General features: G+C 41.7%; 1 protein-coding gene across 2 annotated transcripts in view; it reads left to right on the top strand.

The window, feature by feature from the left end:
• PDZRN3 (PDZ domain containing ring finger 3) overlaps positions 1-14,131 on the top strand; it is a 240,034-nt gene that overhangs the window by 41,242 nt on the left and 184,661 nt on the right. Inside the window, exon 1 of one of the 2 annotated variants that reach the window (XM_050778556.1) lies at positions 1-14,131. This exon is cut by the window's left edge and continues 19,078 nt beyond it. The exons of the other annotated variant lie outside the window; for it this stretch is intronic. Within the exon in view, the coding sequence (XP_050634513.1) occupies positions 14,120-14,131 (12 nt within the window). The 5' untranslated portion in view covers positions 1-14,119. 2 annotated transcript variants of the gene reach the window in all.

Below are 14,131 nucleotides of genomic sequence, written 5' to 3'. Positions count from 1 at the left end.
CTACCTTGCTGTTGTTAAATTTTGTTTTGGGTGCTGAAGGGACTTATGGGGGAAAGAGAAGCTCCTGGCGGCCATGTTTCCTTGGCAGAGTGTGACCAGATGGACACACAGGGAGAATGGGAGGAGGGTGCAGAATATCACAGTGGGCTAGTGTCGGGTATCTAGCGGAGTTCACGCATCTGTTCCCAGGTGAAAAGTTCTCGAAACCAGTGCTGAGAATATCAACTGCTAGCCTGAGGCTATTTTTGCCATATAGTTAATCTGTTATTACATGGTCCACGGAAGTGCTTATGTAGGAAGAATTTACTTCCATAAAATTCTACCTCTTTCATAGCATTGAGCAGCAATATATGTAGTGGATAAGGGTAAGCTAGCTGTGTGGGTTTGAATCCCAGCTCTGATATTTTTGCCATGTAGCCTTGGGCTAGTTCCTTAAATTTTCTGGACCTTCATGTTCTTGCCTGAAATATGAGCACGACAGTTCCTATCTCATAAGTTAGGTGTGCTGATTTAAATGAATTAATATATCTTAAGATTTTAGGGGCTGTTAGAAGAGTTCTTAGTAAATAGCAAGTCCTCAGTGACATTATCACATTATGATTATTGATAGTTTCCATTGTTGAGTGGCTCCTGTATGCAGTTGAGTACATACACAATGAGCTCAGGCAGTGAGCTGGTCCAAAAAATGCAAAATAGTGTAAGGATATATCAGTAGAAGTATCACTGAATAAGCTGAGGTCACATCTGTGTGATGAAATAGTATGCATTTATTAAAACCAATGAGTTATATCTGTGTCTGTTGGAGGAATGGGCTGTTTCCTAATATGCTATTTCATTTCATTGTCCCCACAACACTGCAATAATACATAGTATCATTCTCATTTTACAAGTGACACCACTGAGACTCAGGGTAAGTGCCTTCTCAGAGGTCACACAGCTGACCATTGGGGATGACGGGATCCGAATCCATATCTGGCTCTGTGTGCTTTCCTTTATGCCACATTTCTGTCCAGCCAGATCCCATGCCAGTGGACAGTTGGAGCCGCATTGAGTTATTGGAGCCTCATTGAGTTATTGGAGCCTCATTGAGTGAACAAGTGTAAACAAAACTGTGTGTGTATATAAACAATAATCATCATAAAAACATTTAGCCAACTGTGTGTGTGTGTGTGTGTGTGTGTGTGTATAGATATAATATACACTTCGTTTTAAAATGTATTTTTGTTAGTATAGGTATAGGAAATAATGAGAATTTGTACACAGCAAGTTGCCAGCAGTGGTCTATCTTGGCGAGCGGAGTGGTTTCCCAGAGTTTTTTACTATAATGTATAGTTCATTTTCTTTAAAAGAAATACTTTATCGAAGGCACCATCCCCCAAATTAAAAAGCTATGTGGAGTTGCCACAATCATTGAAACAATAGACATTTTAAAATAAAAAAGACAAATCTCCACGTGCCTTCCTCTCGTTTTCTTCTTCTCATGCCCTGAGGTAAGCAGTTTGCAGCCCAGCACAAAGCCTTCCATAGCCTTCTTCATGATTATACAAAATAGAAACACATGTACACATATGAGATGTCAGTTTTTCTTTTCTTTTTTGAGACAGGGTCTCATTCTGTCACCCAGGCTGGAGGGCAGTGGTGTGATCTGGGTTCACTGCAGCCTCAACCTCCTGGGCTCAAGTGATCCTCCCACATCTACCTCCTGGGTAGCTGGTACCACAGGCATGTGCCACCACACACAGCTAATTTCTTGTGTTTTTTGTAGAGATGGGTTTTCGCCATGTTACCCAGGATGTTCTTCAACTGCTGAACTCAAGCCATCTGTTTGCCCTGGACTCCCAAAGTGCTAGGATTACAGATGTGAGCCACCATGTCTAGCTTTTTTTTTTTTTTTAAATCATTGTCTTTACACAGATGCAATCCTCTTGTGCTCATTTTACAACATGTTTTCTGTAATAGCATATTGTGTCCATTCCTCCAGTAGATACAGATGTAACTTACTGGTTTTAATAAATGCATGCTGTTGCATCATATGAATGTGAATCCACTGTATTCAGTGACATTTCCATTGACAGAGCCTTAAATTGTTCTGCATTTTTTTGGACCTGCAAATAGTACTGTAATAATGTCCCTCTACCCATTTCCTTGGGACTTGGACTCCAGAAGTTGAATGTATAATATACACTCATACAATTTTTAAAATTGGATTCTCCACAATAAGCAGATACTTCTTTATAATCAGAAAAGAAATCTTAAATAAAATAGAAACGAAATCTTAAATAAAATATAAATAACTAAATCACACATTCACACCCACACACAGACATACTCACACAAATTCCAAGGCTGGTTATTGAAAGATGTGTCTTCCAAAAGTAGAGTCATGTTTATTCAAAGACAAACATAACATGGTTGGGTGTATATGTTCATAGCATGGGGAGCGTTTAGTGTGTTTTAAAATATGAGGAAAAATAAAAAACATCATAAGCAAACCATCAGTTCTCTTTGAGAGAAAGCTGCTCACACACACAGGTGATTCTTTCTGTGAAAACTGCCAAAGGAGTGTTGCTTATGCTTTTCATAGGTCTGTTCTCCTTACGTAGGAGTAGATCTGAACTTTGGAAATTTACACTTGAGTAAATCTCAAACTCCAGAATGTATCCCTCCTCCCCAAAAAAGGGCATTTTACTGAAATAAAATCTGTTGCTGGTTGCTTCTGGTATGTTATGTCAAAGTTGTTAACTGGATCCAGCAAAGGCAGCTGCATTGTATTTCAGAATTAGTTCGAGGTAGATTTTATTGTTATAAAGCAAGATACAATTGAAGCCGCACTCTGGGAAAATAGCAATAACACAAAACATAGTCATCTAGGCAGAATTACTCAGCCACAGATGTCCAGAGAGGTATAGGAAGAGGTCCATATGCACTTTTTGTAGGCAAACAAGTCAAGGTTACATAAAAGCCCTATTTTGAGTCTTAGGCAGGATGTCAAGAAATTGCCTCACAGGTGAAACAGCCCCAGCCACAGAAGAGGCTCTGTTGTTACTTGAGTCACTAAACCATTTGGATGGAGGCCAGTGCAGCCTTCTGCTCTTTATGTCAAGTTCCCATCTGTAGGAAATAGTGCCTGGTGACGTCACAGGATCACTTTGAGTCAGTGGTGAGTAAGGCGTAATGCAAAGAGTAATGGGAAACACTCGAGAGAGTTCAGAAGAGCAGGGAAGATGCTGGTGTGTTTGCCTCTCTGGCTAAACCAGCATGGCTGTGAGAGCCGGCTGCATGACAGACAAGAGGACTGCATTAGCTCTCTGCTCAGATTCTTTGTGGTTTGGGGAGGACAGAACCCCAAAAGGATCTGATGAAAGTTACGGAGCTTCATGCCAAAAAATTTACATTCTCAGAGGCTCTCATCCCCCCTCCCTCTCACTTGTACATGTACAATTTCATGGAACTTGTAGACTTCTTGGGACCATTCATGAACCTCTGTTAAGAATTCTTAAGTCCTTTGCAGGGTCCTAGACAAAGCTCTGAAAATTGATATTTTTCCTCAGCCAAGATCAACTCAATTCTAAAATGGATTTTCAGTTTTTCAGCTCAATAAATCAACACCCATAGGAGGAAGACTTGGGGGTCTGAGGTACCAAATAACATGGAAATGATAGGCGGAGACTTAACAGGAATGTGAAAGGCCTTCTTTTCATGGGTTAAGTTCTTCTGGAATCATGGCTGCTTTGGGGAGATTTGAAGTTATAAGTTTTTCTGTATAGGTCTGAAGGAGCTTAGTCTAAATATTATGATGTAAATATGACCACATATAAATACACACACACACACACACACACACACACACACACACTCCATACCTAATGGGATGGATCCCATGGAGCAAACCTCAACAATGGTGCAGTGATTTACAAAATAACCTCTGAGTTGTGCCCTTATTACAGTCAGATCCTCAGTGGCGAGCTTCTTGCTTCTCAGTGAAATTCACTCTTACACAGGGGCAACTTGCAGTGTGCCACATTCAGAAAAGCTGGTTAAAGTGTAGTCTCTGTTGTTTACAAATTTGGGCTAATTCTCAACACCTATCCACCTCCATGTTCTTATCCAAAATATGGAAATCATAATAGTACTTTTAAAATAAGTTTGTTGGAATCTGTAAATAAAAAAACAATGTAAAGTATTTGTAAGGGCCTTGGCATATCTAACATGCTAAATAACTGGTAACTCAAATTGATTACTCTTTATGATTATCTAGCAGTAGCTGTTTATTGGTCTTAGACCCCACAGAGTAGGACTACCATTTATCTATGTAGGTTGTTATAATAAAATACCTTAAACTGAGTAATTTATAAACAACAGAAATGTACTGTTCATAGTTCTGGAGGCTGGGAAGTTCAAGGTCAAGGTGCTGACATATTCAATGTCTAGTAAAGGCTCTCTGCATCAAAGATGGTGCCTTCTTGCTTTCTCCTCACATGGTGAAAGCGGCAAGAGAGCTACCTTGAGCCTCTTTTCAAAGGGCAGTAATCCTAGTCTCAAGGATAGAACCCTCATGACTTAACCACCTTCCCAAGACCGCACCTCTTAATTACTATCACATTGGGTATTAGAGTCAAACGTATAAATTTGATGGGGACACCAACATTCAGACCAAATCAAGGACCTTGCAAAATCAGTGCACCTTGGAAAAATTTTTCTTCAGATATTACTGAGGTAATTTTCAAAGTCTAGGGAGTAGGGACTGGCTAAGAGGAACCGTGTTTAACCATGTAATACTCTTTTAGCAAACCAAGTGCCCGTGTAATTTTTCAAGCAGTTCAAGAATGGAGAAAGAATTCTGTCCTAAACTCTTTTCTGCTTCATTAACTGAAATGTTCACATTTCTCATATCCAAGCAGAAAGGGGGCAGGCTCCTCAATGGTCTCAAACTTGGATTAATGGCCTCTATTAATTTATCTTTGAAATAAGAAAGAAATCCTGTGGGTCCCCAGTGTATTGACAGATTTTTAACACTTTACCCATAAAATCAACCAATCAAGCTCTCTCGCTCTCTCTCTACCCCTTCTTGCCAGGCTTTTACTTTTCGTCACTCATTCTCCCTTTCCTTTTCATCAAAACATTTCGTTCTAATTTCCTTTTCCCCTATGTAATGGGAACAGTTACAGTAACTAAAGGTACCTTGAAAGAATGGTCAAGGACCATACCATAAAGGATCCCAGGAGTCAACAAATGGCACACTTAAGATAGGATCCATCAGAGAGATTAGTAAAAGGACCATTTTCAAGGATATGAGAAGAGTGTAGGACACAGGTCGGTAAACTTCTCCTGTAAAGGGCCAGATGGTAAATATTTTCAGCCTTGCAGGCCATGTGGCTTTTGCTTCAACTATTCAACTCTGCTGCTCTAGAGGGAAAGCAACCATGGACAGTACCTAAACAAACAGGTGTGTCTTCCAGTAATATGATTCACAAAAACAGGCTCTGGGGCCATAGTCTATTAAACTCTGGGGTACAGGAAGAAGAGCATAGGGCAGTAACTGGGCTAGTAGCAATGCTGTGACTGGTCTTGGGCTTGAAGGGCAGGAGTGGAAGGAGGTACCAGAACCTAGAAGAAAGGCAGTCTGTGAAGGGGGCTGTCTAGACAGGAGCTGTGCACTCTGGAGAGAGCACTATCAAGAGTCACCCCACAGGAAGGAGCTTTGGGGCAGGACCCAAATCTAGGCTGCATTTCTCCTCTCTCCCTTGGTTTTCCTCTCCTGTACTCCATTGACTGATCCCAGCTAGAAGCCAGGAAGTGAGAGAGACCAGAGAACCATTCTATACAAGGTATCCTCCCTGGGGACGGAGAGCAGGGTGGAAAAAGGGAAGCTCTCTGGCAGGGGGAGGAAATGAGATACGGCACACGATGCACTCAGCGTGGATTCCTCAAGTACCAAGGGCTCTTGTTTATTAATCCTAGTCATCACAAACATCTGCGTCTCTGAATACATGTGGTGTTGCAATGTAAAACATAAGTGAGTAAAGGAAGCATGAGTAGAACTTTCTACAGAGATCCACTCACAGCAGAAGCTAGTCATGTAAGGGTTTCTCATCCCTTGGGTTTATCAAGCTTTCCTCTAGATTCATTGTTCTGAAAAGTTGCTTTTGGAAAGACATTATACGAAGATCTGAATTTGGGTTTGAAGGCTGGGAAAAACCCTCTTTGCTAAAATGAATGAATGAAAATTGACCTCTTATAGAATGATTCATCAACTATGCATGAGCGAGTGACTCCATCTAGAAAAGTATTAATTTAGTCATGTCCCAAAACATCACATCACATTGCAGATTAAGGTCAGCAAAAATGAATGTTTTGACAGCCCTGCAATCAGTGCTAATAGAGGCATTGAAAGTAAGTGTCTTGAGAATGTGGGTTGTGCTTGATTTAATGTGTGCTTTTTTTTTTTTTTTTAACTTACTCTAATTTAGTCTCATCACTCTTTCTCCAGAAATTTCACTTATCTCTAAGACTTTGACTTCTTTGTCTGTAACTCTAAATGTAGAGTAACACACACCAGCAAGATGACAGTTCTGTAACGTCCCACTGTTTTAGCACGCAGGATAGATGTTCGTGTCTATCAACTGTATTTAGGACAGTGAGTTCAATCGTGCAAAATTGAAAAAGGTAAAAGCTGTATGATTTCACCAGGCTCTTTAAGAAACTTGTGTTTGGTGGTAATGCTTGTCTTGAAAAGATAAATTTCCTAGTATTTGGGGGAACTTAGAATTCTGCTTGCATCACCCTGAAAACTTGTTTCTCTACCTTTTATATAGCTGGGGTCACTGATTTTTTTTTATATACAGAAAGAAAAAGTACATGTAAAGTCCCTGCTAAAGTCAAGCTATGGCATTCTTCTTTGGCACACTGGAACCTAGAAACACTAGCAGTTGTCTTGACTTGTAGATTGATTATGGGACACAATGCAACTTAGGTCTTGAGGATGCAGTTTCGCTCAGCCTATATCATGTATATAGATATCAGCTTTATTTCAGCCTTAGTTTTGATTGGCTTTGGGTAACACCTCTCATATATGTAAACTGTTATTTTAATCCATCTCAATTTAGACTGTGTTCTCCCATCCTTAACACTGGATAGAGCTCATTTCCTCATTTTGGGGTAGGTGAGGGCAAAGGAAAGATGTTGGAAGAAAATAGGCAGCTCCCTATACCAGTGTGTGTGTGTGTATGCACACATGTGCGTAATTTCTTCCACATATAGTAACTCCCGGCAGAATGATAGCAACATAACTGAAGATGACTTCGCTTGATTTTTCTCTTTTTCTCCTGTCCTTCTTTCCTCATCCCTCTGCCCCCTCTTTCTCTTTCTTTCCATGATATTTCTCCTGAACTTTCAAATTATGTGACTCTAAGTTTAGGCAGTCAAATATACATTTGTTAAGAGGCTCACTACTTAGGGAATATGCAAAAATTGGTTGGATCACCATAAAGAATCATAGGAAAAATTTTAAAACTCAGGGATCAGTTAATTCGGTCTCCTACTTGTCTAATGAGAAAACAGGGGCATACAGAGCTGAAGGACCTGTTCCCATTCCGTCATCTGATGGCTGCAGAACTGGGACTGGACCCGGTCTTTATTTGCCCTCTCTACAATGCAATGCATGTTCTTTCTAATGCCCTCCTCTTTCTCCTGAACTTTCTCGGATAAAGTTCACATTTGTCTGTAAGCAATTTATTTTTTAAGCACAACTCACATTTGTGTCCCAACTGTAAATGTTATGAAGTTTGGTAGTTAACTTTCTATTCAATTTGACTGCCATTTCTCGCATTTCTACTTGAGAAGGTCACTGTGTTTGATCAACTCCTGGGAGAAAAAGATGAGATGAGGATTTTTGGGACAACTTCTTCTTGTGTGGTGCTTCACTGAGCTCGTGGCACATGTTAGTTTGGAAAGGAGATTTGCCTTGAAAATGGGGTCTCCGAACCCTCTGGGAGGGATAAGGTAGCACAGTGGAGTTGGTCATGCAAGGACGGTTTTTCAGGTTCTGGCACCGGTGTGAGCTGTGAACAGCACACATATTGTATTTGCTCTGTAGTTATTTGTGAACTTTCTCAAGAAGTACCTGTGTAACTACAAACCCCTATTCTTCCTTTTCAGTACAGTATAATGCCATTTATGTTCATTAGTTCTTTAGGCGATCATGTTGAATTACAGAAATACCAATTTTTGTGATAATCATGAACTCCTTTAGAGCTTGGAGATTTTCTGATATATTAACTTATTAACTTTTTTATTAAAAAAAAAATCACTTTGCTCTCTTGTATAGCACTTCAAAGGAATGACACCTTATCACAGCCCTTTGGTGAGCTGAGAGATATAAAACTCGGTTATATTTGACAGTATGCCCCAATAGGACTGTGCTGTAAATGACGGGATTGTTTAGCACAGGCTGAACTGCCAGACATGAAAAGGGGCTAGATGAGAGGGTAAGTTGAATTTGTTGTAAAAAGCACCTTCTTATCTTTTAGGTTGAGTCAATACTGTTTTCTGCCTTTTGGCTATTTTGCTGTATTAAAAGTGCTGCTTCTCACTTTGGGAGGCCAGGGCGGGTAAATCACTTGAAGTCAGGAGTTCGAGACCAGCCTGGCCAATATGGAGAAACCCCATCTCTGCTAAAAATACAAAAATTAGCCAGGCGTGGTGGTGGGCTCCTGTAATCCCAGCTACTTGGGAGGCTGAGGCAAGAGAATTGCTTGAACACGGGAGTTGGAGGTTGCAGTGAGCTGAGATTGTACCAGTGCACTCCAGCCTGGGCAACAGAGTGAGGCTCCATTTCCCCACCCTCCCCCACCCAAAAAAAAAGTGCTTGTTCCACTGAATTCATTGACTTTATTTCTGTTTTTAAAGAAGTGTTGTGAGGGGAGTGGCTAAAAAGGACTTCTCAGCTATACCAGCTCACTCTGCCTAATTAGCATGGTCAAGTACTCAGTTTGGTTTTATCCTGGGGCAAGTTCTCTTGATGGTGAGAAGATTAGCAGTCAAGAGGCTCCAAGAGAGGGGTTAGAGTGTACTTAGAGGACAGCCTTTAGCTTTAGAAGATAATTGATGTTTGACATTTTTTCCCTTTATAGGCTGAGTGTCAAATATCGGACAGGGCTAGAGCCCCCTCATTAATCCTGACAACTGTTACTTCTCTGTGATGTTAGAATAAAGGGTGTTTGCTCTTTTAATGTCAGACCTTCTCTCCTCCTGCAAACCACTCATGTCCAGAGGATGTACTAAGAGGCTAGCTGCATGCTTTTGCGCGCAGCTAGAAGTTTGCATTGTGTGGCAAGGCAAACTTGACCAGCTTATCTTGAATGGGATAGAAACACTCTTCTATATTTGCTGTGAGTATTTTTAAAGTGGTACAGCATGGGTTAATGTTTAGAGCTGACTGTGGTAAGGACCGTGTGCGCGCACGCACGTATTTGTGTGTGTGGCTATTTTTAAAGCCTGATAAAGTATTTTTGGTGGACTTGCATAGATTTGGAAAAATGAAAACCATCTCTGACACTCACCTTTTACCACTGAGGTATTCCCATAGAACAGGGGTTGGCAAACTTTTCCTGTAAAGAGCCAAATGGTAAATGTTTTCAGCTTTGGGGGTCATACAGTCTCTGTTGCAGCTCCTCAACTCTGCCATTGTAGTGTGAACGCAGTTATAAGCAATAGGTGACTGGATGAGCATGGCTTTGTTCCAATAAAACTTTATTTAATAAAACAGGTGGTGGGACAAATATGACCTGGTGACTGAGGTGTGTTAACCCCTGCTAGAAAGTTCTACTGCTTAAATATAGCTCTGGCTTTGTGGCTAGATTTCATCTTAGAGGACACTTTGCCCCTCACTTTGCCTCCTTGTCTTCCCAGACACCACATTGCAGATTGTCCCTTGCTGCAGTCTGTAACAGAAACATGATTCTGGGTGCTTTGTATGTACTGTGTCTTTCCCTGGCAACTGAAGGCCCTGGAGATCTTGCCTAGCTGTTGATCTGCTCTGGGGTCCTACCTTAATATGTTCTGGGGTCTTGTCTTGTCAGAGAGGGTCACTGTAGGACCTCAGAGAGGCCTTTGGGACAGGTAAGACACATCAGCATTTCAACAGATCACCCCTGGTTTCCAGCCAATTATCAACAACCAACCTGTGTATCTTACTAGAGGCTCTGAGATAAGCCTTAATTCCGGCACACTGTGGGACACAAAAGAGCCGAAAACGTCCCTTTTGCTAATGAGTTGTGTGGTATTTTCTCACTTTATCTCAGGTTTCCAGCCTAACCGCTCCAGGAGCTATCTTTTCAAAATTCCAGCAGTTTTTTCCTAGTTTCCCATTAAACCATTGAAATCCAAATGACACATATGCATAGTTTTCCCAAATGCAGGAGGGAATCTGCATTTTTTTATTGAAAAAGGGAGGTGGCACTCCTGCAAAGTAAAGCTGCTCCCTCTGCCTCATCCCTCTTGGCTCGATGTACTTATTTCTCTGAGTATCTGATTTGTTGCTGTCTCTGGGCAGTGTTGCTCCTTTTTTGTACTGCTGTCCCACTGCTTGCAGTGACTCAGGTGTGCTTGGAACCAGGACGCAACCAACTGTGGTTGAGTTATATTCACCCTGACAGCCGGAATGTACAGTGTGATTTATGGGAGTTGTTCACACAGAGATCCCCAGATAGCTTGGTTTTCTGACATCCATGTGAAGTGTTGAGGCCCAGGAAAGAGGAATACACTCCAAGGAACCAATGGATGCTAATGACATTTCTAAGCACTATGATGAATTGAGCCTGGACTTTTTAATGTCAACTTAAGAGTACACTAGAATAGAACACAGCATTGGATTTCCATACAACTGAGTTAGCAGCTAGCAATTTAACCAGATGAACTTTGTTACTTTGGAAGAGCTTATTTAAATCTCTGAAAGAGGGATGAGAGATAAAGGAAGAAAATCAATTCGTGTGACCACACTAAATGGATCAAAACTTAGCAAATTCACAGCCTGGGCAAACAGATTTAATGGTTTATTTTTATCAATTTTTTACCGTGGAATTTGAAACAAGAATGACTTTGGACACCTGAATTCTACCTATTCACTCCAGCTTGCTTTTCTTTAAAAGAAAGATACCAAATGAAATGATTTTTAAGACCTTTTTTGCATTGAGTCAACATTTTGTTGACGCAAACCTAGTTAGATTTCTAAAAAGTATCATACTGTCCCTTGCTCAAGTTAAGTATGAAATTGCCTAGGAAATTTTTTCTAAACCCAGTGCCATGTTCCATTCTTTACCCTGCCCTATTGCAGCCCAAGGATTGGAGTGAGTGGAAAGTATGTTCCTGTTTTTTCAAAACAGTGCTCAGGACACATTTGTGACCACACCAGCTTCCGTCGCACTGCCGCTTCTGGTCTTCCGGTTCTGAGCAGCCGTCTTAGAGATCAACTTTTGTAGCAGTCTGTTGATGAGGTGAGGGCCGCCTGCTCAGGGGAGATAAAGGTAGAGGTCTCCAGGCTCTTCTCTGAGGGCAGGACTCTCACCCCGGCAGCTGCGGCTTTGATTGAAAAGGTATGTGGCCCTCTGGAGCTGACTTCAACCAAATGGCATTGGTCTTTGAAAAATGTACTTTAGCACAGCCCCTGTGGAACGTGTTTACTTAAGGATTTTACCCCTGTTAGAAGTGAGAATGTGACTACAGCTGGACTGCCCCTCACTGAAAGCATTTGCTGCGAATGTGTCTTCTGCTAATATGTTTAAGGATCTGTAATGAAAACAGAGTCATTCTGAAATAAAAGGACATTGACATAAAAAGCGGTAATGGTTGATGCTATCTGTTTTTTAAGATAAGGGTTTTGTCACAAAGGCACGATTTATGGTGGGAATACTGAGTAGCAGTAGTGTGGCAGGTGATAAATCACTTTTCTCACCACTGGATATTGAGAAAAAAGGGATACAAACACCTTTTAAAAACAGGAAAAATAAAAGCACTCCAGGGCATGTAGTTTATGGAAAACATAGTAGAGAAAGTGTGGTAGGACTGAGATTGTGTGTATGTTGTTGACTGAAATGTTTTAATCTCATTTGGAGGCATCGTTAAGATATATTTTTGTAAAACTGAATCTTGAAAAACTTAGTCCATACACTGGGCAGCATATAATCATGCTTTTTAATGTAGGGCTTTCACGGTAGCTATGATGGTGATAAAAATCACGATCTTTCTCTTCTCTTTACCTTGTGCACAAGTTTTCTTCTGCCCATGGCCAGGTAGATGAGAGCAAACAAAAGCAGATGTGTTTATAGGATGTTAAGGGCAAGAACAAAACTAATACCTTAAGAGACTTTTTAGGAACCTCTTGGAAGCCATGAGTCCAGGGAGGGGTTATAGAGTCTGGGCACCTCCTGGGCACCTTCATCCTCCTCCTCCTCCTCCTCCTCTGTTCTCTGTGCTGGTGGAAACTTGATACATTGCCACATGGATGGGGGCTCATACGGGCCACCACTGATGCTTCATTGCAGATGGGAAGGCTCTGCTCCTGGATCAGTCAAAATCAAGGGCTAGCTTTTGAGGAAACCTGAATCTAAGCAGCCGGTCCCTTGGAGCAATAGATTGTCTTAGAGAGGATTCCTTCTCTTTTAGAAGACTCTATGAATGCATAATCCCATCAGTAAGTGAGCGTGTGGGTTAATGCCACATTAATTACATATCTGGGGATATGTTGGGTGCAGATGTGAGGACTCCTATGCCATATAGCATAACACCAAAATTCAAGAATTGTATTCATATGCAGCCTTTACTTTTTGGCCAGTACAAAAACAAGTGAAATATGCCTGTAATTATTGCCATAAAATAGCAATTCATAGTCTCGCATTTTGTTAACATCCGTTGTCTCTTCCAGATGTATGCCTCATAAGTTGGTCAGTCAGTATTCGTTTGTTTCATCATTCATTTATTTGTTTTCTCATTCATTCATTCATTCATTCATTCATTCATTCATTCATGCATTTGAGGAATACTTGAGACCTTCTACATGCCCATTGTTGTCCTTGGTGCCAATACACAGCAGAGAAGAAAACAAGAGTCCTGTCTTCGTGCTGCTTAATCCTAGTAGGGCAGAGCCAGGCAGTAAGCGAGACCAAATATATAATGTGTCAGCGGGGTACTATAAGTGGTTGGAAGAAAAATGAAGCAGGGTAAGAGAACAGAAAGGAATAGAAGGCTAAAGGCTGAAATGACATCATTTTCTCACCCCCTCTCAGGAGTTAGTGTCACCCAACTCCTCTCTGCCTCCTGCCTTTTATCCTAAAAACAGCCCTGTGAGGGGGCAAGCAGGACTGTCATTTCCATTTACAGCTGATGAAACCGAGGCACAGGGTTTAAGAGATGGTCACGATGGCACAGCAGGTAGATGTCAGGTCACTCAGAGCCCCTGTTCTCAACCCCTCGAGAGTTCCTTCTCTTCACCACTGCCAGCCCCAGTCCAACCCAGCGCCTGGCCCTTTGGCCATGGGCAGGCTCAGTAAGTGCATGTTTGAACCGAGGCACTGTGCTAAGCGCTGGGGAGGAAGAGAAAGGTAACCTCAGGTCCTGCCTGGAGAAGACCCCAGACTAATGAGGAGTGCTCCTGGGAATACCCTGCCACAGGGCTGAGATTCGGCACAGGGCTGTCTGTCCTGTGTGTCTGTCAGTGTGTGTGCGGGTGTGGGGGTGGGAGGCTTCTGAGAAAGCTTCACTGAGGAGCAGCTGATCTCATTGCAGAGAAGAGGAGAAAGGCATTCCGTGCAGTGCAAATTGCCAGTGTAGAAGCCTCGGGGCTTAAGAGAACGTGACATGGAAGAGACAGGAAATATGTACTCTTGTACAGGTATGCGGCACACGTGTGGCCCCCTCCCTCCCAGCCTCCTCACTAAAGATTATTAAGCTGCTTATTCTCCTGGTTCACCTGAGGCTGTTTTGAGAGAATCTCAGAATCTCAGTGTTCATTTCATACGACGTTCTTCGGGCTCCTCTTTTTCATCTTTGCAGACTGAAGTATTTATGAAGGACCTTCAGAAATCTGATTACTCCTGATGAATCAAAGAGTAAAGAAGAATCAAACATGATTAACCAG

This window comes from Macaca thibetana, chromosome 2 (assembly GCF_024542745.1).
Source record: "Macaca thibetana thibetana isolate TM-01 chromosome 2, ASM2454274v1, whole genome shotgun sequence".
NCBI classification, from domain to species: domain Eukaryota; kingdom Metazoa; phylum Chordata; class Mammalia; order Primates; family Cercopithecidae; genus Macaca; species Macaca thibetana.
Note: the sequence above shows the minus strand (reverse complement) of the source record. Positions and strands in the feature narration are given on the sequence as shown.